Source organism: Thunnus maccoyii, chromosome 3, assembly GCF_910596095.1.
Source record: "Thunnus maccoyii chromosome 3, fThuMac1.1, whole genome shotgun sequence".
Classification (NCBI taxonomy): Eukaryota; Metazoa; Chordata; class Actinopteri; order Scombriformes; family Scombridae; genus Thunnus; species Thunnus maccoyii.
In genome coordinates this window covers 8,089,322-8,112,082 of record NC_056535.1, presented here as the reverse complement: position 1 = coordinate 8,112,082, position 22,761 = coordinate 8,089,322, and the positions used below count along the sequence as shown (strand labels likewise).

Here is a 22,761-nt window from a genome sequence, read left to right as displayed (position 1 = left end):
CTGATCTTCCTGGCCGTTACCATCACAACTGAATCTGCCCTTACAAAGTAGATATACACTCATGTCCAGTCAGACATATCCTCCCTGTACAAGTTTGTGTTGTAATGATTCTAGCAGTGATTCAGACTCCTACAGTGAATCAGCTCGACAGAAGCAAATTAGAACAATCAGGGAGACTATATATATTTATATATATATATTTGTTTCTTTTATAAGTAAAGACACAAAAGGCAATCAAGAGATGACCAACATGTAAAAACAGTTTGTTACAGGTAATTATATAAAAGGCCAAGATGTTTTTTTTTTTTTCTTTCTTTTGTTTGTTTTATTCTTGCTCTATGAACGAACTAATTTACAAGTGAGTACACTCCGGCTATGTAAGCTTTCTTTCCCAAGACATCCCCATTCAAAGACATACGGGTTTAACACATCACAGTTAGCTTGCACACCATCTGTAGTCTGAAATACAGAGCCGTGGAAGGAAAAAAATTAAAATTTATTAAATGGATTCACATACATCAATAGGATAGGGAAAATATGTCTACTAATATAATTTGCCATTCTAAAAATTAAAGAAGAGGTGAGATACCACATTCATGAGCATAAAAAGCGTAGGACAACTGGTCGGGATGTTAAGGGGGAAAAGTATGAAAGATCTGATGTTGTTTTCTTCATACACCGTGAAATTCCATGTTTGGCAAACAAAGAAACACAAGCATTGAATAAGTTGTAGTAAACAAAAGTAAAAACTCTCCTCTCCCTGGGTCCACTTCAAAGTTCCCTTCAGTCCTATAACCTCTGCGGTTCTACTTGGAACAAATACAAAAGTCTTTCTCTCTTTCATTACCGTCTGTTAACAACAAGAACATACGACCAACTGAATGAAGATTTTTAAAAATATAGTGGCAACCTCAACACAGCCACCCATCTTCCCACGAACACAAACTATGGGGATGAACAACAGTTAAAAAAAGTGATGTTTTTAAAAATGCACAACATACACATACACACAGGAGGAAAAAAAAAAGCTTAAAAAATACAAAAATAAACTACACAAAAGATCTTCTGCGTCATTGCTTGCTAATTTTTTGGGAAGGTTTTGCAAGATTTTTTTGTGTGTGCTGCAAGTCTCAGTCCTAGCAAAGTCTGTCGTTCATTCTCTACAAATCTCTTCCTTTGTCGTTCTTTTTTTTTTGTCCACTTCAAAGTGTCGGCCACCAGTCCTCATCTTGGGGTAAAAAGCGCACAGTGATGACATTACCAGGAGACTGGAGTCCAGTACAACGACAGTACAGACTTGGTTCTTGATGAAGCAAATTTGTTTTGAGCAAAAAAAGAAAGGAAAAAATTATGTCCTCTTTCGTTGAGGACAAGTGCTTTATTTGTTTCCATACCGATTTTTCCTCTCCTCTAGACTAATGCCTCCACAGCCTTTTTTCAACACTGTACATCATTTCATGTAGTCTCTCTCTACATCCCCCCAGGATTCACAAAACAAAAGACAAAAAAAAAGGTAACATTGCGCTCAGGCTGGCTCCCAGTTTGTGAAAGATGTAAATGCTTCTTTATACTGCTCAACTACTGAAACAAGCCAAAAATAGATGTTAAAAGGATGGAAGGGGATGTGACTGAAAAAGATAATGTGCTTCTAAGTTTGTGTTGCTCTAAAAATAGTACGACCAACAGAACGAGGAGGAAGGAGGGTTTTATCTACAGAAACATCTCTCAGATTGACTTTCATCTCGGCTTCATACGGTTGTTCTGCCTCCATTGCTGTCTTGATCTGAGACTTGAGGGTGGAGGATGAGATTAGGATGAGGATGAAGAGGTGGAGGGGTGAAGGTCAGTCTTCCTGATAAAAGGACAGCAAGTGGAAAAAGGACAAAAGACTGGGAGGGGTCTCTGGGCAACCTCACTGGTCCGTCCTTGCTTTCTTTGGACCAGTAGCCTTACTGCAAGAGCACACATAAAACCAGAGTAAGTATTGCATGTTTTATTCATCAGTGCCAAGTTCATCTCTGGCCTGTGTGCAAAGTATGACACATGAATACAGTACTTACGTATCAGGAGAGGTGCCTGGTCTTTTGGGGGCCGGTTTTGCAGAGGCAGCATCTTTGCCGGACTCTACAAAACAGAAACATGGTTAAAAATATATCTTTTATGTATTGATGCCATGCTCACTTACTATTATATTATATTATATTTGCGTAGTAGTACTAATGTATAATAGTTTGCTCACCCTGCAGCCATCGAACTTGGGTGGCAGGACCATAGCCCTTCTCGTTGCGGGCAGCGATACGGAAAATGATGGCTGGCTTGGTGGTGTAGTCGATGTGGGCGTTCGAGAGGCTGGACGACTGCACCAGGCAAGAGGGGTTGGGTCCACAGTACACGCGCATAAAGGCTAGCTGGGCGGGGGTGGAAGCCTTAGCTTCAGCTGTCTGGTTGCTCTGGATGGCCAGGTACACAGAGTACTCAATGATCTTCCCTGATGTCACCGAGGGTGGCTCCCAGGTCAGGTGGGCACCATCTGGGCTCTGTGGGGGGACAAGAAAACAAATATTACTCAAAGCCTGAAATCATTAATCATGAAAACAGCTGGTGTTATTCTCAGTAGGGGTTACATAACTTGGTGTCAAATCATTAACGGGAAAAAAGGAAAACAAAGTGGAAAAAAAGCTTTGCTAGTGTGTTTACCTTGCTGATTTTGATGGCACAAGGTGCCCCTGGGAATCCTGGTAGGCAAGTCTTAAACGCAGATATCTCTGAGAAAGCTCCACGACCACAAGCGTTGATTCCAGCAACACGGAACTTGTAAGCTGTTCCAGGCTGCAGCTCCATTTTCTTCATCTGGCTGTAGTCTGGCATGATGCCAGAGTCATCCTAGCAAACAAAAGATAAGAGATTAGATACACTGAGCACATCAACATACAGTCATCTAAGCATGAAAGGAGCCTCATGAGACACTTACATCTCCTTGAGAATCATCTGCTGGCACATAGAAGTGGGTGACAACCATATTTGTCACTTTAACGATTCCAACATCAAACCACTGGTTCTCTTTCTTTACAACAGGCTTCACTGGGGTTGGCTGCGGGGCTTGTTTCTGTACGGACACAAAACAATACACGGTCAGCTTAAAATTCCCCATTTTTGTTTTCTCTTTAACTTGACTGGACCAGCCAGAGATTCAGTAATACTTCAAGTACTTACCTCTCCCTCAATACCATTGGCGACTTCTGCTAGAGCAGCTGCTGCTTGCAGCTTGGCTGGACTTGCCACTGATACAGAGGGTGCAAATGTACTTGATGGAGCTAGTGCTGTGGAGCAGGAGGTGCAAAACAAAAAAAGTCAATATAGGGTTTTTTTCTTTTTACAAGATATCCAAAGTAATTCTCAGAAAAAGCACAAAGTCTTACTCTCAGCTGTGGTACGTGGCAGCAGGGACGCCACAGCACTAGTGACTGCGGCAGCCATCTCGTTGTGACCATTGCTCTCGACAGAGGGATCGTTGAGGCTGTCAGCAGGGGCAAGACCCTCAGTGGGCAAGCTTGTGTCTACGGTGCCCTGCTGGGCAGCAGCCTGAGCCTCCTGCAGCTGCTGCTGCTGCTGGACCAGCGCTGCAAGCTCCTGCTGGGTCAACATAATAGGGATGTTCGTGGGTTGCTGGCTCTCTCCAGCTGAATCACTCTCATCTGTAAACAGAAAGAATTTTAGAGTTTATACATACAACAAGTATGTCAACTTCTTTCGAAACTGCAAAACTTTGGATCTGGAAACACTAACGATTGATAAATTGTCTTCTTGTTCTTCTGAGGACTACGTTAAATTGTTATTTGTTAGAAAGTAAAAGAATACAATCCTCATCTTGCCATGTCTTTTCTAATTATCTACAGTCAGATCTTACTCAATATTAAAATCAAAGTAAAACCAAATGTGCAGTGAAGTCTGTACAAAACTATGATTGAACTCACTCATTACAGCTTGCTGAGCGGCCTGGAGGACAGCCTGGATGGCGAGGGCCTGAGCTTCTTCAGTCGCTGCTGCCTGAGCAGCTGCCTCTGCTGCTGCAGTCACAGCCAGCTCTTCGTCCGACAGCCCCGTCACCATCAGTGTGGCTCCCTGACCCTCAGACATAAGCTCTGAGGGCAGGTTCAAGGCTGTTGCTGCTGCTGCTTCTCCCTGATAAACATATTAAAGCATTTCCATCAAATAAAAGCAAAAACTGCATTTTAAATTTATGATTACAAGTACAATCTGATATAATTGGCCATGATCATTTTTGATCATCTATAAAAAATGTAAAATGATCGAAAAGAATTTCAAAATGCAGAGCTAAGACTGGCTTTGTGTGACACTATAATGTATTTACTTCTGCTTGTGTCTCCATGGCAGCGGGTCCCTCCTCTGCAGGTGCAGCTTCTGCTGATGCTGTCTCATCAGTCTGCATGGGTTCTTCTGTGGAGCTGGCAGCAGTACTCACCCCTTCTGTGATTGATGAGATCGACTGGAGAGAAACAAAGATGAAACATTTTTAAGATGTCATGTTTCTCTTACATTATGCAGTCTGTTTCTGACATGCAGCGCTGAGATTACCACTAATTGGGAACAGTTTAGACGATCTAGTAATTCCGCCAGTGAATGAGTGTGATTCTTACTGGTACAGAGGGTCCGGGGGCTGGTGTGGACTGAGTGACAGTAGTGATGGCCCTGCCCTGGGTGGTGGTAACCAGACTAGATGCTGCAGTGGAGGAGGCCACTTCTGTGCTGCTGGTGCCTTCTGCTCCCTCCTCTGTCTGCTGGGCTGCTGATAGACACAAAATCATCATTTAGGCTTGAGTTCAAACCAATAAATTTGTTTTCATGTCCTTGTTGCAACACAAGCATCTACCATGTGACAAATCAGCACATCTGGATGTGAAAGTACTTTTGGTGTCTCTGTTAGAAGGGCAAGAACAAATTATGAAATGATAGACCTTGATCTGATTTTGCAGACTGAATTTTGGCAGAATCACTTACTTCATGCTGTATAATGGCTTGTTGTTGATAATAACACAGTACATATGGCTTTACCTGTGCCTTCGCCTGTCTCCATACTGCAGGTGGCAGTGGTGGCTGTGTTGGTGGTCCCAGTCTCGTGTGTTTCACAGGGTGGGTTGGAGCAAACCCTCTGTACCACGCCTGCCGCTGTGCTGGTCTGTTCTCCTCCCATGCTGGAGGTTGCTGTGGACGGGGTGTTGGTGGTCCCTGTCTCGTGGGTTTCACATGGCGGGTTGGAGCACACCCTCTGCACGGTGCCAGTCTGGCCTGCGTTCATGTTAGAAGATGCCTGAGTGGCTGTGTTGGTGGTGCCCGTCACGTGGGTCTCACAGGGTGGGTTGGAGCACACTTGTTGAGTTCCGCCCATGTTAGCCGATGCTGTGGTAGCTGTATTTGTCGTCCCAGTTTCATGGGTTTCACAAGGCGGGTTGGAACACACGCGTGGCACAGACATGTTCGAAGATGCCGTTGTGGCTGTGTTGGTGGTTCCTGTTTCGTGGGTCTCGCAGGGTGGGTTCGAGCACACCTGCCCTGCTCCCATTGTAGCAGAGGAGGTGGTGGCTGTGTTGGTGGTTCCCGTTTCGTGGGTCTCACAGGGCGGGTTAGAGCAGACCAGGGTGACAGTCCCGGAGCCCTCTCCAGCAGCTCCAGCCTCGGTGGAGCTGGGCTGCTCAGAGGTTGGTGACGCCAGGATGGACACTGGTAAATCCTGCACTGGTTGGGCTTCTACACCACTGGGAGTTGTAATCAGAGTCACCTGGGTAGGCTGGTTCTGGGTGAGGAATGCAAAGCAATTTCAGCAATCTATGAATCACACAGCACGTTTCATACTCAAAAAGTCAATAAATTCTTTTACTCTCCCTCTCTTGATGTCATTCAGATTTTCCTAACAGCGGCTCTCCTTGTTCTGTGGTTACAGAAATGCCCAAACCTTTGCAGTCCTTTTCTCAGGTTGAGACATAATGTAGTAAATGAAAGCTCATGGTGCATACTGATGAAATGATTTCATGTTCTAATGACTACAATAAGCTGCTAGGTCTCACCTGCACTGTGATGGTGGAGGAGGGCAGTGTGGAGGCAGAAGTCAGGCTGGTCTGGGCAGCAGACACAGTTATCGCAGATGGGCTGATGACCTGGCTGGACAGGGTAGCGATGGTTCCCAGTGTGGTGATGGGGGTAACCAGAGATGCGTTGGAGCTATCCACGGTGCCCCCAGCCAGGCTAGTAGAGACTGTACCAGTGACTGTCCCAAGAGTGGTGACACCTAGAAGGGAGAAAAGTAGCATTAAAGTCAAAAAGAAAAAAGCCTCAATACATATGTAACAAAATTTGTGTTAATGTTATCACTCAACAATAAAAACTTGATAAAGATAAGAACATGATTATTCTTACCAGTAGTCCCCTTGACAACCAGGGTGGTGACAGCAGGCTTAACAGCAGACACAGTTACTGGTGTAACAAGTCGAACACCACCTACTGTGCTCATGGGCACGGTGCGCAAAATAGTTCCTGGCTGCCCAGGAGCGCCCTTCAAAACCACCTACAGACACAACTCAGGGTTAGTCTCCTCAGGTGCAACCTAAACAAGGCAGCACAAGTGCTCTATTATCTATATTATATCTACAAAGGCTGGTGCACATATGGAGTTTACCTGTGTCAGTCCCTGCTGGCCAGCTGCAGTGGCAAGTTTGGGTACTGCGGTGATGATTTTACCAGGAGTTCCAGTGGTCATCACCTTTGTGGTAAGGATTGTGATAGGCGTTTTCATGCCTGCACTGCTTGTTACGCCTGTGACAACAGCACAAATGCCTTAAAATTAGTTTACATCTCTTATATCAACACAGGACACACTACCATAATACCAGACCTTAGTTAATGTGCACCTGCAAATTAACTCACTGTTGTTTTCATCCCTGCTAATTGCCAATGCATAAAACAATATTAAAATCAAACTTAAGACTATGTCATCACTACTGCCTTTGTGGCATGCAATTACCACTAATCTGAAAGACTAACCAGGTTAACAACAAAACACAGAAAATCATTTGATCCAGATGCTCATCTACAACGTCATCACTAATTTTATAGTGCTGATGTCAATCGCAAATATGCAGGCTGTTGGGATATGTAGTTGTAACACAGTAAACTTCAGTGAGTTTGGACCTGTAGCTCCAGGCTGGGTCATGATGGCCGACATGGGGATGGTCTTAATGATTGTGGTGCCCTGCTTAGTAGTGGTAGGAGAGACGCCACTGATGTTGAGGATAGTGGGCTTGTTTCCTGTGCCTCCTGCCTGGGAAGTGGTGATGATGGTTGTGGGCTTTCCATCTGCGGATGTCACCAGCTTCAGAATGGTGCCGGCTGGGAGGGGACCCTTTGTCTGGGGAGAGATGCACACGTTATGCAAACCATCTAGAGAAAGACATCTGGTGCCTGTCTCAGGAGTTTTAAGCAACCTCCTGTTTTTTTCCTGCACTCATGCAGATAGCTGACCTGTATGATCTGTGTGAGAGGGTTAGTGGAAGCCTGGCCTGTGACAGCTGATGTCTGCACTGGCTTGGTTTGTACCACAGACATCATCTTGCCAAGGTTGGAGATCTGCCGACATAGGAGAGAGACTCAAGTTCATGAGTCACCAGAAAACATCGGACAGCACAGGGAGTTCAGCGGAAAGGTGGACCACTAAACCGGTGGCTCTATGAATCATTCCAGCTTAGCTGACTGACAGTCATGCAGATCACTAACATCATGCTCCCTGTTTTCTTAGTAGAGTTCTCCAACAGTCACTGCAGGCCAACCTTTACTCCCTCCCCCAGTGGTTCAAGTTCAGAACATGTTGTCACCGTCTTGTGACAAGCCATAAAAAACAAAATGCACACACCAAGTGTGAAAAAACAATTTACAGAACCCATGATTTACAGCATGCGCGTGAAAGCACCAAAGGGTGCTCTGAATATGGTGTTCCAGTATCATTTTGTGCCACAAAAGTTTTCCTGTTTTCTTACCAGAGTGCCACTGCTGCCCATGGTGAGGGGACTCTTGACCAGAGTGATGGTCTTGGTGACTCCTCCCACCACAGTGGTTACCACCTGGGCCTGCTGGGCCACTGTGACCGCACCAGACTTGTGCACAGTGATGATGGGTCTGGTGGTAGTGGTGGGAGAGGACCCAGTTGCTGTGCCCACCTGGGCTGCAGCAGTCTTCAGCATCCGTGTTGCCGGGTTACTGACCTACAAGCACAAAATTATTTTAACAACTGACTTGTTACAGCTGAATGCACAAAATGTTTTGCAGGCAATGCACACAAATGAGGCCATTTAGTGAGATCTGTACCATGACTGGAGATGCCACTTTCATTGTGGTTGTGCCAGGGGAAACAGCTACGGTTTTGAGAATGGTGGCACCTGCAGGAACATTGAGGACAGTGCCTGCAGAAGAGGGCGGGATCTTCTGTGTTGCTGCTGCTGCAGCAGCTAAAGCTGCCATGCCACTCATCTGAGGGCTACTTCCAATTGGCTGAGAATAGAAAAAGTACACAGTTGTTGAACACATTAGCTAATCAAATATTAAATGTCATAAAATGCTGTGCAAAACTGCTCATACCGATCCTTGGGTGGTCTGGGCAGGGACAACCATTCGGACACCTGGAGGAAGGGATGTCACAGTGACAGGGGATTTCCCAGGCTGGCTGGGGCGGACTGTGACAACAGATGTGCCTGTAGCAGCCTGCTGAGCTGCAACCTTTAACACAGCTATAAAATAAGGGAAACTAATGATTAGACTTTATGCGCAGTGCTTTTGCAGTTTTTGAGCTTCCTGGTGTAGTTGTAAACAATTGACAAGTGAGTTACTATGGTAATACCTGTCTGTGGTAGGCTCTGAGCAGAGGGTGCTGCAGCAGCCGGTGCGGGGCTCTTTGGAGAGTTCACAGGCTGCGAGGGGGTTGCACTCATGACTGGCGAAGCTGCAGCTGGAGTTGCAGGGATGTCATATTTCTGCAGCTGCAGCAAGTAGGTGTCAGCAGTGGAGACGGCGCCCCAGCTCACCTCCAAAGAGTTTGTGTTGGCACGGACTAACTGCACCCTGGCAGGGGCGTGTGGCCGCTCTGGGGGTGGAGGACAAGAAATTTAACATCAATGAAACTATTTTATAACCTGAGTCACCGAAGTCACTCTTTATGATGAAAAATAAACATGTTACCGCACACCTACCTGTTTCCAGGTACCAGAGGTCTTTACAACAGACCTGGTTGTTCCAAGCTTTACGATAACCGTCACGGCCGCTCCAAACATATAGTCTGGAATTGATGGCCACAGCACAATGGCCAGCACGGGCCCTGGGGATGTTGTCTTCAAGAGTATCCATCAACACTGTCTCCCAACACATGGAGTCTATAGACAAATACATGACGTAAAAATGAACACAACTGCAGTCCAATTTATTAAAAACTTTTTCCAAGTAAAATACAGTATAATAAATACAAAGTCAGACATACCGAGATTTAGGCAGGCAAGAGTGTTTGTGCACTTCCACTCTTTCTCATGTGTGGCCACTTTGACATCATCCATTACCAAAGGAACCCATCCTCCAAAAACATACATCCTGCACAGTGAACAAATTAATCACAGTGAGAGGCTGCTGTGGAGCACAGCCTTTTCTATTGGGAATTCAAACATGATGAAAAGAAACTTTCAATGTTATTGGCAAGGTACAGCAGTTGTCTCACTTGTTTGTGATGGTGGTGGCAGAGTGAAGACTTCTGGGAAGTGGTGCTGTGCCGCTTACTGATGGTTTGTTCCATGTCAAGGTATCTGGAGACAATGACAGTAGGATGTTAAGCAAAGGCATCAATGTATTCTGACATGCAACTAGATAAATTAAGCACCACAGTTTAGGCAAATTTACACACATCATTGTCAAACATCAACTTTTATCCTCTCCTGAGTGTGGGATTCCAAAGGTGATTATGTTCAATCTCCTTTGATCTGATTAGGTATAGACCGATTGTGGCCGCTAGCAGGGCCTTGATAAATTAAATGCTAGTGTTTCCACTAGGTTGACTGCTTTGGGGTAGGGGTGGGGGGTGGCTGAGCAAAAACTCAGCAGAGCAGCCAGGCATTTCTACATTCTGTGTTTAAGAGCAGCTGAGATTGACACTAAAACAAGAACAGCTGGTCCACCTTAAGTGAGCCTGGTCAGGTTAGGCAAACCCATTGTTGCTAACTGCCTTCACTTTTCCAGCAGTTGTGGAAACAACAGACAAGACTTTTCTTGGTCTTGAGAAGCTGCAACATTTATTGCCATATTGACAACTAATTGATTATCTTTTCCTCTGCTCTGCTTGCATTCACCATCACTTTTCTGCCACTCATTCAACCACACACTTGCCCTATTCCTTAACGGAGCTATGCGCTTATAAAAATACCTTTCACATAGATGTCCTTTGAAGAATGAGGAGAGGGAGAATGACTCAAAACAACTTCATGGTAACTAAGGTGTTACTGTGCTCACACAATGTGTGAGTGAAAATCATTAGTAGCCCATTGATATTAATGATCGTGTGAAATTTTAGCAGCAGCACTCATAATTTTGCAGCACTGGTGCACTGCTGCAGAATGGATGTAGGGGAAACACTGCTATTAGTTTTCATTTACACTTTAGAAACTTACCAATATCAAGTGTCCACAGATCTCCAAGACGACAACCGCTCATCCCTCCATAGATTATCAGGCGAGATTTCCTGCTCGTCTTTTCTGTGTATACCACAGCAGTGTGGCTTTCACGAGGGGGAGGCAGGACTCCATATGTGATAGGAATATCCCATCCAACCACGCTGGAACCCGCACGAAGCTCGAGTGTGTACAGATCATTCAGGTATCTGAGAATGAAAAACCCACATATTAGTCACACTTATGTTGCTGGTTAAAATATAATCTTAAGCAGTCATGCGTCAAGAGGGCCCCACTGGCTCCTGCTAGAAAAACATCTGTACCTGGGAATGTTGTTTTTTGGGTCTTCGCTGTCATTGGCTAGTCCACCAAACAGGTAGCATTTGTTGCCCACCAGGGAAAAACTGTGACCAAGACGAGGACAAGGAGGTGGCCCATTCTTCGGGTTTTTTGCTTTCAACTTTTTCCATTCCCATCTGCTGGCCTAAAGCAGACACCATGGTTATAATAACATATCAATTGATTAGTCACAAGTTGACCACATTCCCTATTCTGCTCTTGATAGTTAGGATTTTGTGTCAAAACGGCAGCTAAAACTATATATACTGTTTTTACTACCCCACTACTCCCATTTTGAATGTTGCTTTAATTCATTAATTTTGTCTATTCCGTTTCTAGGGGAACAAAATGTGAGTGGGTAATACCTTCTTTATAACATAAGCAGAGGGCACAAGTGAAGCTTTTGCAAGTAGAATAAAGACATGTTTTTGGTGGAGTACATAGGACACTTGTCAGGATTAGATAATTAAACTTTGTTAAACTAAACATAATTAAGGTGCAAAAGAACTTATTCAGTCAATAACTTCATTACATCTCCAGACTCCCCCTTCCTCCAGAAATGTGACGTTATTGTAGTTCTTTAAAGTAGCTGCTGAGCAATTAACTATATAGCTGGTTGCTGTAACTTAGTGAACCCTCTTAATTCTCATTATGGCATTTTGTAAATCAATTCCGAATAATTTAAGAGCAAATCATCTACGAATAAATTACTTCTCTACTACTGAAACCTTTAGACTACATTGGCCATTTCATTCAACTCTCTCAAGTGCAGAATGAACAAACTCAACAGCACCCCAACAACTATGCAACACACCTCCCACTCTGCATTTGACAAATCAGGATTCATATTTTCATTCAACTGTGCTCATAGACTTATTATAACTGTCTCTAGCTGAACTGACTTGCATGGTGCATAATCACACACTCACTGTTCCTGAGAATATGTAAACAGCTACAAAACATTAAAACTATGAGTTTGTCATGTACTTTATACACCTCTTTTTCTTATATCAACAAGCTCTGATGCAGACAGAGAAGCTCAAATGTGGTCATGCAAATGTGCAGATAATATCTGCCTGGCTCAGATCTTGCAATATGAGCATGACCCCATGTATCTACAATATTTGTTTGTGTTTTAAATATGTTAGTCTTTTGTGCTTGCTTGAACTACAATAAATTATTTCAAATAAAGCTAACATACACATCTGACCAATTCAGGAGTGAGGGTAACTGTATTTAAAAATAGGGGGTTATTTGCCATAGACAGATTACCTGTAGTTCATAGAGATCGTTGCTGTACTTTCCATACTCCACCATACCACCAAACACCAGCAATCTTGTGCCATCACAGACAAAACCATAGGCAGCACAACCAGGGGGAATGTCACCACGGACTGCTGGGATAAACCACTGGTTTGTTGCTGGAAAATTAAAACAATAATAACAGTGAGGAATCAGTATAGGCAAGTTATTGAAATTCTAACACAAGTTTTATGACTAGTATAACCTCTAAGCAACTTTCTAATTCATTATAACATAAGCCAAAATATGCATTTAAGGATGGGGGCACACACAATCGATGTACTGAATGTCTGTCATATGTGCAGGCAATTGGGGCAGAGGAAATGCTTAAACCAACCAGCATCATCCATTTTATTTTAGCCCGCCTTTTTTAACGTGCATTACAGCCCCTTCTCCAGCAGAGGGGGCCAAATTCAACCAGACAAGGATCTGCTTGGCCTGCTGAGGCCTGTACGCTACTTAATTTTGCACATCACGAATCTATCTTTAGAAATAAAACTGTGCTCTTTGTTAGGCGAAAACTCTGTACAATTATTTAATGATTATTTCACACTGTAAAAGATGCGTTAAGTAACTCATGCTTGCCGCAGGCAACAGTTAGACATGCAAAGTTAATCTTACCGGTGTTGTATACATGTAATTCATCCACTATCCCTTCATTTCCACCGCCAAAGACAACCATAAGCTCCTTAATAGCCACAGCTCTGTGTCCATGTCTAGGCCGGGGGACAGGACCGGACCATCCGAGGACCCGCTTCCACCGCGGCTGCAGGACCGACACCGCCGAACCAGGAGCAGACATGACTTCTGTCGGAGGATACAACATCAATGATGATACTAATAATAATGACAATACATTTAATTGTTTGTTAATTGTTTGTGCCGTACTTTTCATTCATAGTGAAACTCAGCGCTACAGTATTAATAACATAGAACACACAACATAAATAAAATTAAAAAATAAAATAATAATATTAATAATAACAATCATGATAATAATAAGAGTTAAGATGAAAAGAATGATAAATGATCATGTGTGTCCTGAAGTAATCGGGATATCGTCCCGTTCACGACTGTAGAAGCTGAACAGCTGCAATAACTTCTCTCACAGTTTAAACACTTTGGTTAACGAACACATTCAAAGTCTGACCAACTTCTATCTTATAGTCCATTTGTTGCATTTTGGACGCTGAAGTTAAGTGCCGAGGAATGCATGAAATTTCTCTAGCATCCAAGTTTGTGTCTCAGTTGTTTCTAACCATTGAATTCAACCCATGGAAGCAGCCATCTTGCAGCCAAACAAACCCCCGCTAACACCGCTGCCAGTCTGAAAAATGGCGGAAGCGACTGAAAAAGACAAAAACATGACGGCTAGCCAGCTACACGAGCACAAAAATGCACTAAAATAAAAAACCCTAATCTAACAAATAAGTAGCGGGCCCACACACAGCTTCAGCACAGTCCTTAAACCACAGTTGGAGCCGTTAAGAAGAGTCGGCTGTTTTCATGCTTCTCTGGGAGTCGCCATATTGTAGCTAGCAAGCTAAGCGTTCTCCAGAAGCGCTTTAACGCACTTATTAACATTAAAAACATGTTTTAAGCTCACTTTAACACCTGCAAGTGTTGTGAAAAACACGCTTCTTAACACCCATCGAATAATGTACTGAAATATACTGTTATTTAAGCGCAGTCTTAGTGTTCAAACGTATCTTTGCGTTAGCTGCACTCCATTAGCACTAGCGGCTAGTTGCCGAAGCTAACAGCGTTAGCATCTGTCAGCGCGTCGCCGGCTTTTACAATTAAATGCAATGTAATTCCGCGGTGTTTTGACATGCATAAGTTACCTGATACAAACGAAGTTGCAACAGAACTTTTAACTCGCAGCTAAACAGAGTGAAAGTGCATAAACATCAGTGTTATTGTGTTTCATGCCGTCTCTGGCCTGCTTCTACGGCTCCCTAAAGAAAAATGGCCGGGCCACAACAAAACACAACAAACTGACGGAGGGCGCACACATTCACAAGTTTTACCTACTTATTTCGATGCAGTAATCGCAAAAACACGGGTGTGTGGTCTTATCTTGCGGTAATAATCCAAATTCATTCGCTTAGTGAAGAAGTATTTCCTCTCATGCCTGCCTGGAAGCTGCCATCTTCTTGACAACCAGAGGCGGAGGAAGATGGACGAGCTGGCGTCACCCAAAGCAAACATGGCGGCGAACCCGCTCACTAACCGCTTCATACACTAACGCATGAACTGTTCCTGATATTTGACACAATGAACCGGCGCTGGGTGCTCTGTATTGAGAGGTGCTTCAAGGAACATTTGAAAACTATATGAAGTAAATGTATTACGAGTTTCAGCAAATTACAACAAGTTGTATTACAGCGCTCGGCTTATTGTCCCTTACTAAAGATGGCGACATCCGTGCGGGAGCCCCTTTTTATTTTAATATTGTAGGGGCTGCCGCTTTCTTTCCGCTCTAAACCTACTTAGATATGCACATAAATGCACAATAATAGTGTTTAAGCACTCATTTACAGATTTAGCGCTTACACATATTAAAGTTGCCACGCCCACATTCACCATGAGTGCGCCCTCCACTGATAAAAGTACTGTATTACTATACATTACTATACAATACTATATATTACTATACATGACTATACTGGTATTATGCATTACTATACATTAATATACTGGTACTAATTACTATACATTACTGTACTACTACTATACATTATATTACATTACTAAACATTACTATGCTGGTACTATACATTACTATACTGGTACTATAGTACCATCAACATCCATCCAATCCATACTATATTACCATCAATATCTCCTCTTCTTCCGAACAGCAGGCTGTATATTCAGCCACAGCTCTCTGCTGGAATCCTTTTCATCATTGTAGCCCAAAATGAAATGTACAACATATTCCCCATTTATTTTAAAACTTGCTTCTTCAATATGGATGGGATTATCAAAGGCACAATATCTTTTAGCTAGAGAGAAATAAGAAAACATTATACAATATGGGGATGTGGGTATAGATTTTGCACATTAGCAGGAGCAGCATCACCACTACATCTCACTGAGAAAGCCCTGTGGCTTGTTTCAGATTGCAGGTAAAAGCTGGACTCAGTGCTATCCACATAGCCTACCGTTACTCCAGTGATCCTGCATACTTGAACCAATATTGGGTGCGTGAAGATCCTACGTGCAGAGGAGTAACTACATTTGTACAAAACTCTTTGTGCTAACACAAAACACACATAATAATATGTAAATAATATTAATGCACTCACAAATATAGGTGACTGAGGTTTGATTCTTGTTTCCATCATCTTTGTGAAATGTTGACGTTTGACTGTGTTATGTGGTGCCCATGATTAGGCTTTACTAGTTATTACATTATGCATGCCGAAGACCTGTCAGAATCAGCACCGAACCTGATTTTCCACTAAAAAAAGGGAAAAAAATTGAATTTTACTATTCATATTGAAAATTATGTTATTTATTGGTTCAATGACAAATATGAGAAAGTAGTCTACTTATGACAAATAAAATGAACATGCTTACAGTATGCAGTACTGTCTGTCTCATTCAAATGTTTAACTGTTTGGTTTTTACAGTACAATATTAGTCCATTAGATGGCAGACTTGTTCTGTTTATGTTCTGTATGTGGTCTGTTGCTTAGTGAACAAGCTGTTTGAATCCTACAGGGCAAAAAAGAGAAAGAGAAAGATTTTGGTTCTCATCATTAACACATGTTGTGTCCCCAAATGAAAAATGTACATTTCCATATGAAAGTCATAGTGAATAGCACACATTTGAACTTGAATTTGGTTGTTTTATTTTGTGTATGAAGCAGTAATAGCACCAAAGTGCCAACACATGACACAATTAATAATGACTGAATGATGAAAAAGTCACCGTGCAAAATTATCACTGACCTCACATAGCCAGGAAAGAAAATGTTCATAAATTTAATTTGCACAATGTATTTATTTGCATTATTTTATATTACACCAACAGATTTTGTGTGGACACAGTTTTTTTATGCATATCTACAACATAACAAATACAATATGTTCTGATCAATCTATTATCAATAATTTATCAATCAGTGATAAAATAATATTCCAAAAAAAGGCACAGTATGTGTATATTAATTAATATATTGAGAATAACTTTTATTTCCAAAATGTATTAAAAAATCAAAAATGTAGGTTGGCTAAATATGTAGTGACATAGTTCTATATTATTTACTCCATTTTATTAACTAGAAGGAAGAAACCACAAACTTTAGTGCCACTGATCAGTCATTCTCTCACTTAAATGCAATTTGTTTGTTTGTTGCAAAACTGCAGACATGATCAATCTATTTCTGGGTTTTAAATTAAGTTTGAAAATTGATTTCAGTGACACCATGCCATATGCTGTACAGTAACAGTTACTTGTGATTTTCTCAAGTTTCTCTTCTCCTTCTGAGCCGTGCAGCTGATGGTTTAGGTTAGGGTCTCTAATGTGGTTGCTGCAGCCAATGTGTGTTCACCAACAAGAGCCGCTCTTTCCACCATCCACACATGGACTGTAGTATTCAGATACGTGGTGTGATCTTGTGCTGCACCACGCTATATATTTAATGGTGCCCATGCAGACTCTCATATGTAGGTAAAACCTCAAAAACCCTAAGCATTCACGTCTATGAACACAAACAGGTGATGTGTAGTCTACTAGGGGCTACTAGAGGAGGTGATCACAAGAAGAAGCTTTTGCAGCGGGAAACGTATTGGATCTACTCCCTCAACATCCTGTCACCTCATGGCTTAAATGAGGACTTTGATATTAAACCCTTCTTGTAGGTTACTGTGCATGTCTTCCAGTGCCTCTAATACATATAGTATAGTATCTATCTATCTATCTATCTATCTATCTATCTATCTATCTATCTATCTATCTCTGTCTCTCTCTCTCTCTCTTATATATATATATATATATATATATATATATATATATATATATATATATATATATATATAAACACACACACACACACACATATATATGTATATATATATATATATGTATGTATGTGTATACACACACACACACACACACACACACACACACACACACACACATATGTATATATATGTATGTGTGTGTGTGTGTATATATATGCGTTTTCTCCTGTCATTTTTCTCCTGTCTTGTTTTTTCCTAGGATCTGTATGCATACATGGCATTTGATATTCCTCTTACTCTATTTCTGTCAATTCTTTATCAGAAACACTACATATGTTTTTTAATTACTCTTGTTGCCCTCGAGTGTCATTAAGCTATGGCACCAACCCTATTACTACTATTTATATGAAATGAGTGTTTGATATTTCTATTTTTCATTGTAAATTTTTGTGACTTATTGACTGTAAATTTGCACACAATTAGCATCAAAACCTTCTATTATATTTGTATGACCTTTTGTGTTGTTGATTTTTATTCTTCTTATGATGATGGTGTCTTGACACATGTGAATGTGATTGGATGATTGTGAAGTCATTTGTCATTGGACTATATATATGCCCCATTTCTTTCCTGTGGGTATTTGCCTGAGGAAGACCTGTAGTTGGTCCAAACATCACAAATAAAGAAAAGGGAGCTGTGATTCAGTGTGCGGGTACTTCTTTTATCTAGTCTAGTTGATGTCCTGGAAATGCATTCAAACAGGTTGGTGACTCATTAGGCATGTCATTAAGATATTGATTGGATAAATGGCTGGAAAAATACCAAGAAACACAGTTGAGTCTGTTCACAGAGAGACAGTCTGTTACAGGAACTTCAATTAGTCAATTAGAACAAAAAAATAGACCATCTGAGCATTTAAAACATTTAACCCCAAATCCTTTTAAGGCTTATAAACAAATGACTCACTGTCATTGTCATTATGACTGATTTGATGTGATGTCAAATGTCTCCTTTGAAGGTACTGATGACTTAAATCAATTTAGGCCATAAAAGCAAGACATCCCCAATCATTTGTTTTAATAATGCAGCTCATCTGTTGTATATGCTACTAAGAGTACAAGTACATGCTGATACCCTCTCTTACATGCCATAAAGCCTTTTCATGGTCACATAGTCAGTTATACAGTTCATACTGTAATATGTCCACACTCATATGTGTTCAGTGGGAATGTTAAGTAGGGACTTAAACAGGTCAGTGGAGCTCAGACAAACACCTTGACCTTCTGTACTGCGCTGAGCTGCCTGTAAGGGTTTACACATGGTAAGAGCCTTAAGAAACAATAAAGAACTCAACGTTGAAAGCCTAAAGAGATCATGATGTAAAAGCCACATACGTGACATGGATCAAGGATTATGGCAGCAGGAGGTGGAGGATTTTGAGGAGGTGTATGTGGGTTTTCACCCACGATAAGCGTCACAGTGTGTCAACATTTTTAATGAACATCTTCATGTGGGTTAAATTGTGCTATCACATCTATCAGATTTTGTTGATATATAGTCTGATAGTTTTAGGGATTTGTCACACTGAGGCGCAAGATGAAAGCACACAAGATGACTGATGTCTAAAAAGTCTAAAAAATGTAATCATTATTATACAAAAGTCATAACATTACAAATAACTCGTCATATTCAGAGTCTCTTTGCACACACCACTTGAACATTAATGAAAGATTAATGTTTTTTTCTTCAAATGCACATATTTGCAGCAAAACTATAAGCCACTTACCTTTCGAGTGGTGACTGCTGTCAAAGTGGAGGATGCACATCCTGGCATTGTGATTTTGTGAGAAGAATCACAGTGGCATGTATCACATAATGTTTATGATGAAAGAACAAAGTCACATGCTCATGTAAGCCCAATGTTTTCTCAGTCTCCTACTCTAAATGCCAATTATCCTGTTTGCTTTGCGCCCCTGAGATGGCGTCATATGTAAAGCCTCATTAACCAGCTGAAAGATGTAAACAATGATGTGCAACTATTTTTTATGGTCGCCTGATTTTGATTGTTAATTATGACTATTAGTAATGAAATATAAAAGCTCCCTTAAAGTTTCCTTTTAGTTCCTACAGGAATAGATCGTATAGTGGAAGAGAGATGTTTTAGAAATGGAATCTTTGACAATGATATGTATTGTATTATAATTACCTAAACTGTATACCAACTATTTTTGTTTAATTATATTTTTGGTAATGTTTTTTACCCACGAACAACAACAACAAGATACAATGTTTTATAAACTCAAATTTTCCCAGTCATACTCAAAGAAATAGACATTCATTTTAAACGCTTATTTCATTTTATTCCAATTCGTTTAATTTGTTTTCAACATTATCTCTGCTATGACTGTTAGATTTTAGTTTTATGTTGGCAGCTAACAACCAGTTGATTTGGCCTGAGAGTTTTGTTTGGCATTTTCATTTGAAAGTGTTACATTAATATACAAGACTGTATATAACAACGAAAGAGGAAACACATTCTGCCGAAACCCGAGACTGAAGTTAGAGCTTCAGTCTTACTCTCCTTACTGATCTATTTTGGCTCCACTGGCCTCATGTGAACCTGTTTGCTGGTCACAGCATGTTCCTGAATAACATACTACAATAATATTACAACTAATAATACTTAATACAATACACTCAAATATACAGAATTACATATATTGAGTCATTTGTTAGATTATCAGTTTGTCTACACTTATATTTTCAACTTTGTAACTAATGTTATAGAAGAAAACTTTTCACACCTTTTATTATTGGCCAAGTTCCTTGTTGCACTGGTCAAAAAAAGTTGTTGTTTACTATATAATATTACACTGAGTTGCCAGTTTATAAGGTACACCTAGCTAAAAATAATGCAGTCTACTGTAACAGCCATGCAATAAATCCTTCATCAAGGTTACACAGTACAGTTCAGTATTTGTTGAACTTGTTTTACAGAGGCTGTGGAGCAGCTGAATTTTACTTGTAACCGAGAAGTGTTTTACGTCCAGTTGATGTAAATGTGGTGGCTGAAAGATTAGAAACATTTGTCAATTCAAAAACAACATTGTCCAAAATGATCATTAGTTTAATTAACATATTTAGAAAACTATTTCAACAAAAGCTGCACATTATAACTTCTATAAGGGTATGATATTATTGCAGAACTGCTGTAATAGACTGTATTACTTTTAGCTAGGTGTACCTAATAAACTGGCAACAAAGTGTATGGTTAGCGTGTAAGATAGGTTTGTGTTCAATAGAAACTGTAAAACCCTTCACATCCTTTAAAACGTGAGGTGTACACTTATGGTCACATATTGGCTTCACTTCCTTAATGGTAAGATTTCCATCCCTAGTTTAAGCAGATGCAAACAGCCTGTCTATTTTCCTGAAACACAACAATGTCAATAATATCTGATTCTGATGTGGAAAAATGGAAATACTCTGCTTTGTGCTGAGATCTACGCTCGACATGGGGTAATCCTTTCTTGATCCTGATACGATAACGAAGATAGAGATCATCCATCCTAATACTAAAAGAAAGCAGGTTACCCAGGGGCTGAATGTGATTAGCAGTCGTAATAGCGCTGATGACTTGATGAGCTAATTCCAAAAACAATGCCCTTCCTCTCTAGATTTGATCCAATTGAACCAGCTTGGGCTGTGAAAGACTGAACGCAAGTTTACTTACTTGTGCATATTTGGTTATATCAGTACATCTACAGTGTGTGTTGTGTGTGTGAGCATGTCTCAGTGTACTGTGTATCATTCCTTTTGACCTGAAATAGCATCTCAGAGATGAGATAAGAGCAGAAGATTATCTTGAAATGTCATATTGGCCTCTGTCAGTTTTATAGTTTTATTCATATTTATATCCCACACATTGAACTAGATAGTTAGTACACATGGTGTTGCTTCCTGTGTTTTTTTAATCTCCTTTAACAATGTTTTTGCAGAGTAAATCAAGCACTTAATTATTCAATAATTTAATTAATCAAATGCTCAGTCAGACAACCCTATAAATTTACTCCCAGTCTTCTGTAATGGATTGTCACAGATGTTATGGAGCTTCTGGAGGATTTCTGGATCCCCATCAGTCTGGATACAGACAACATCACGTCTGTCAGCCCCTGTTTTTTATATTTACTGTGGGTACTGCCGTCAATATGATTCAATCACATGCATTGTCCAACACAAGAAGCTCTGGTCCCACCTCAACTACACATTTTGCACAGCAAATATAAAAAAGCAAAAAATAAAAAATTGTTCAGATCAAGGTGCTCAGCAATGCCATTTTAAGATTGTTGTTTTATATGTTGATCTTCATGTCTGTATGTATTTCAACAATTTCTTTATTTATTCATTTCAAAATTATCCTCTGCCCTCTGCTGGAATTCTGTATTATCTATAGCCAGCTTCCTCAGACATACTGATGTATAATGTCCTTCACTGCATTAGGTCTGTTGCCTTCTGCCATTACACGGTGTTCTCAACATCTTAAGCACTCCTTAAGCTCAGGAAAGGAGGCAAAATGCCAAAAAGGTAACACAAAGCTTGAGTTAAACCAGCAGAGTGGATTACAAAGAGCTACAAGGCCTTAGATTATCAGATTTAATGTTATTGGAAACCAGATTAGCGGGCAAAGACCTGCTGCGCTCTTCCTTAGGAAATTGGGATTAACCTGTTTAACCAGGTCTTGATGTTAAGAACAAGTCTTCATGCATGTCTATGCGGCTGTACGGTATACACACGTGTGTGTGTGTTCCTTGATCAAAATGTCAATAGGTAATGTTTCTACAAAGGGCCAAATCTTGAAAGTCTTGCCAAATACAATGAGGTTATTAACAGCAGGACGTGGGCCTATTAAGTAGCAATTAGATAAGTATGGGAAGAAACGCCAACATCAACATATATTTCTCAAATGTATTCTGTAGGTTCTGATTACAACACCTCGTATTATTAAAGTTGCAGCTGTTTTCTATTAAGAGTGGCAGAGTTTGACCTCAACAAGCCGTACATCAGAGCTGTATGCCAAACATTTTCAATCATTCGTGCTGTAATCTGTTTGGCAGCACAGACATAAGGGAACAAAATAGATTAATTACAATAATGAATGCAAACTCCAATAAATCAATCAATTATACAATCAATTAACTTGTTAATGGGGATAAGTGCTAATTTGGGGCCCTTTATAAAAGTAAATGTCCCACAAGAAACTGAGGAAGACATTAGGTACACTGACATTGCAGCATTCAAGTCTGGTTCTTAAAACTTTTATTCTTTATTTTCATTATATGGTATATGGGACACGTAGGTTGTGTATCAACGTACCCGAGGAAATCACTTGTCAGGTGTAACAGTAGTTTTTGATCAATAATAATATAAATAGAGCAAA

The 22,761-nt window shown here is 40.8% G+C and overlaps 1 protein-coding gene across 4 annotated transcripts; it reads right to left on the bottom strand.

Moving 5' to 3' along the window:
• Window positions 1–477: 477 nt before the first annotated feature.
• On the bottom strand, window positions 478–14,568 carry hcfc1a (host cell factor C1a). 4 transcript variants are annotated; one of them, XM_042405887.1, is made up of 28 exons: window positions 14,385–14,568; window positions 12,972–13,157; window positions 12,321–12,469; window positions 11,033–11,193; window positions 10,710–10,918; window positions 9,767–9,851; window positions 9,536–9,642; window positions 9,252–9,431; window positions 8,903–9,145; window positions 8,644–8,792; window positions 8,374–8,556; window positions 8,046–8,270; window positions 7,534–7,638; window positions 7,204–7,420; window positions 6,692–6,828; window positions 6,433–6,580; window positions 6,084–6,304; window positions 5,074–5,812; window positions 4,659–4,804; window positions 4,373–4,507; window positions 3,975–4,182; window positions 3,420–3,695; window positions 3,214–3,320; window positions 2,972–3,106; window positions 2,698–2,883; window positions 2,240–2,537; window positions 2,061–2,124; window positions 478–1,952 (listed from the first exon to the last, which is right to left on the bottom strand). In XM_042405887.1, exons 2-28 carry the CDS (start codon window positions 13,150–13,152, stop codon window positions 1,913–1,915), a joined length of 5,034 nt encoding a protein of 1,677 aa, XP_042261821.1. In that variant the 5' UTR covers window positions 13,153–13,157; window positions 14,385–14,568; the 3' UTR covers window positions 478–1,912. The 4 variants fall into 4 exon arrangements, with proteins under 4 accessions (XP_042261821.1, XP_042261819.1, XP_042261820.1 ...); XM_042405885.1 differs by having other exon boundaries at window positions 4,659–4,807; window positions 14,385–14,567; XM_042405886.1 differs by lacking the exon at window positions 14,385–14,568 and adding an exon at window positions 14,195–14,314 and having other exon boundaries at window positions 4,659–4,807.
• Between the last annotated feature and the right edge of the window lie 8,193 nt (window positions 14,569–22,761).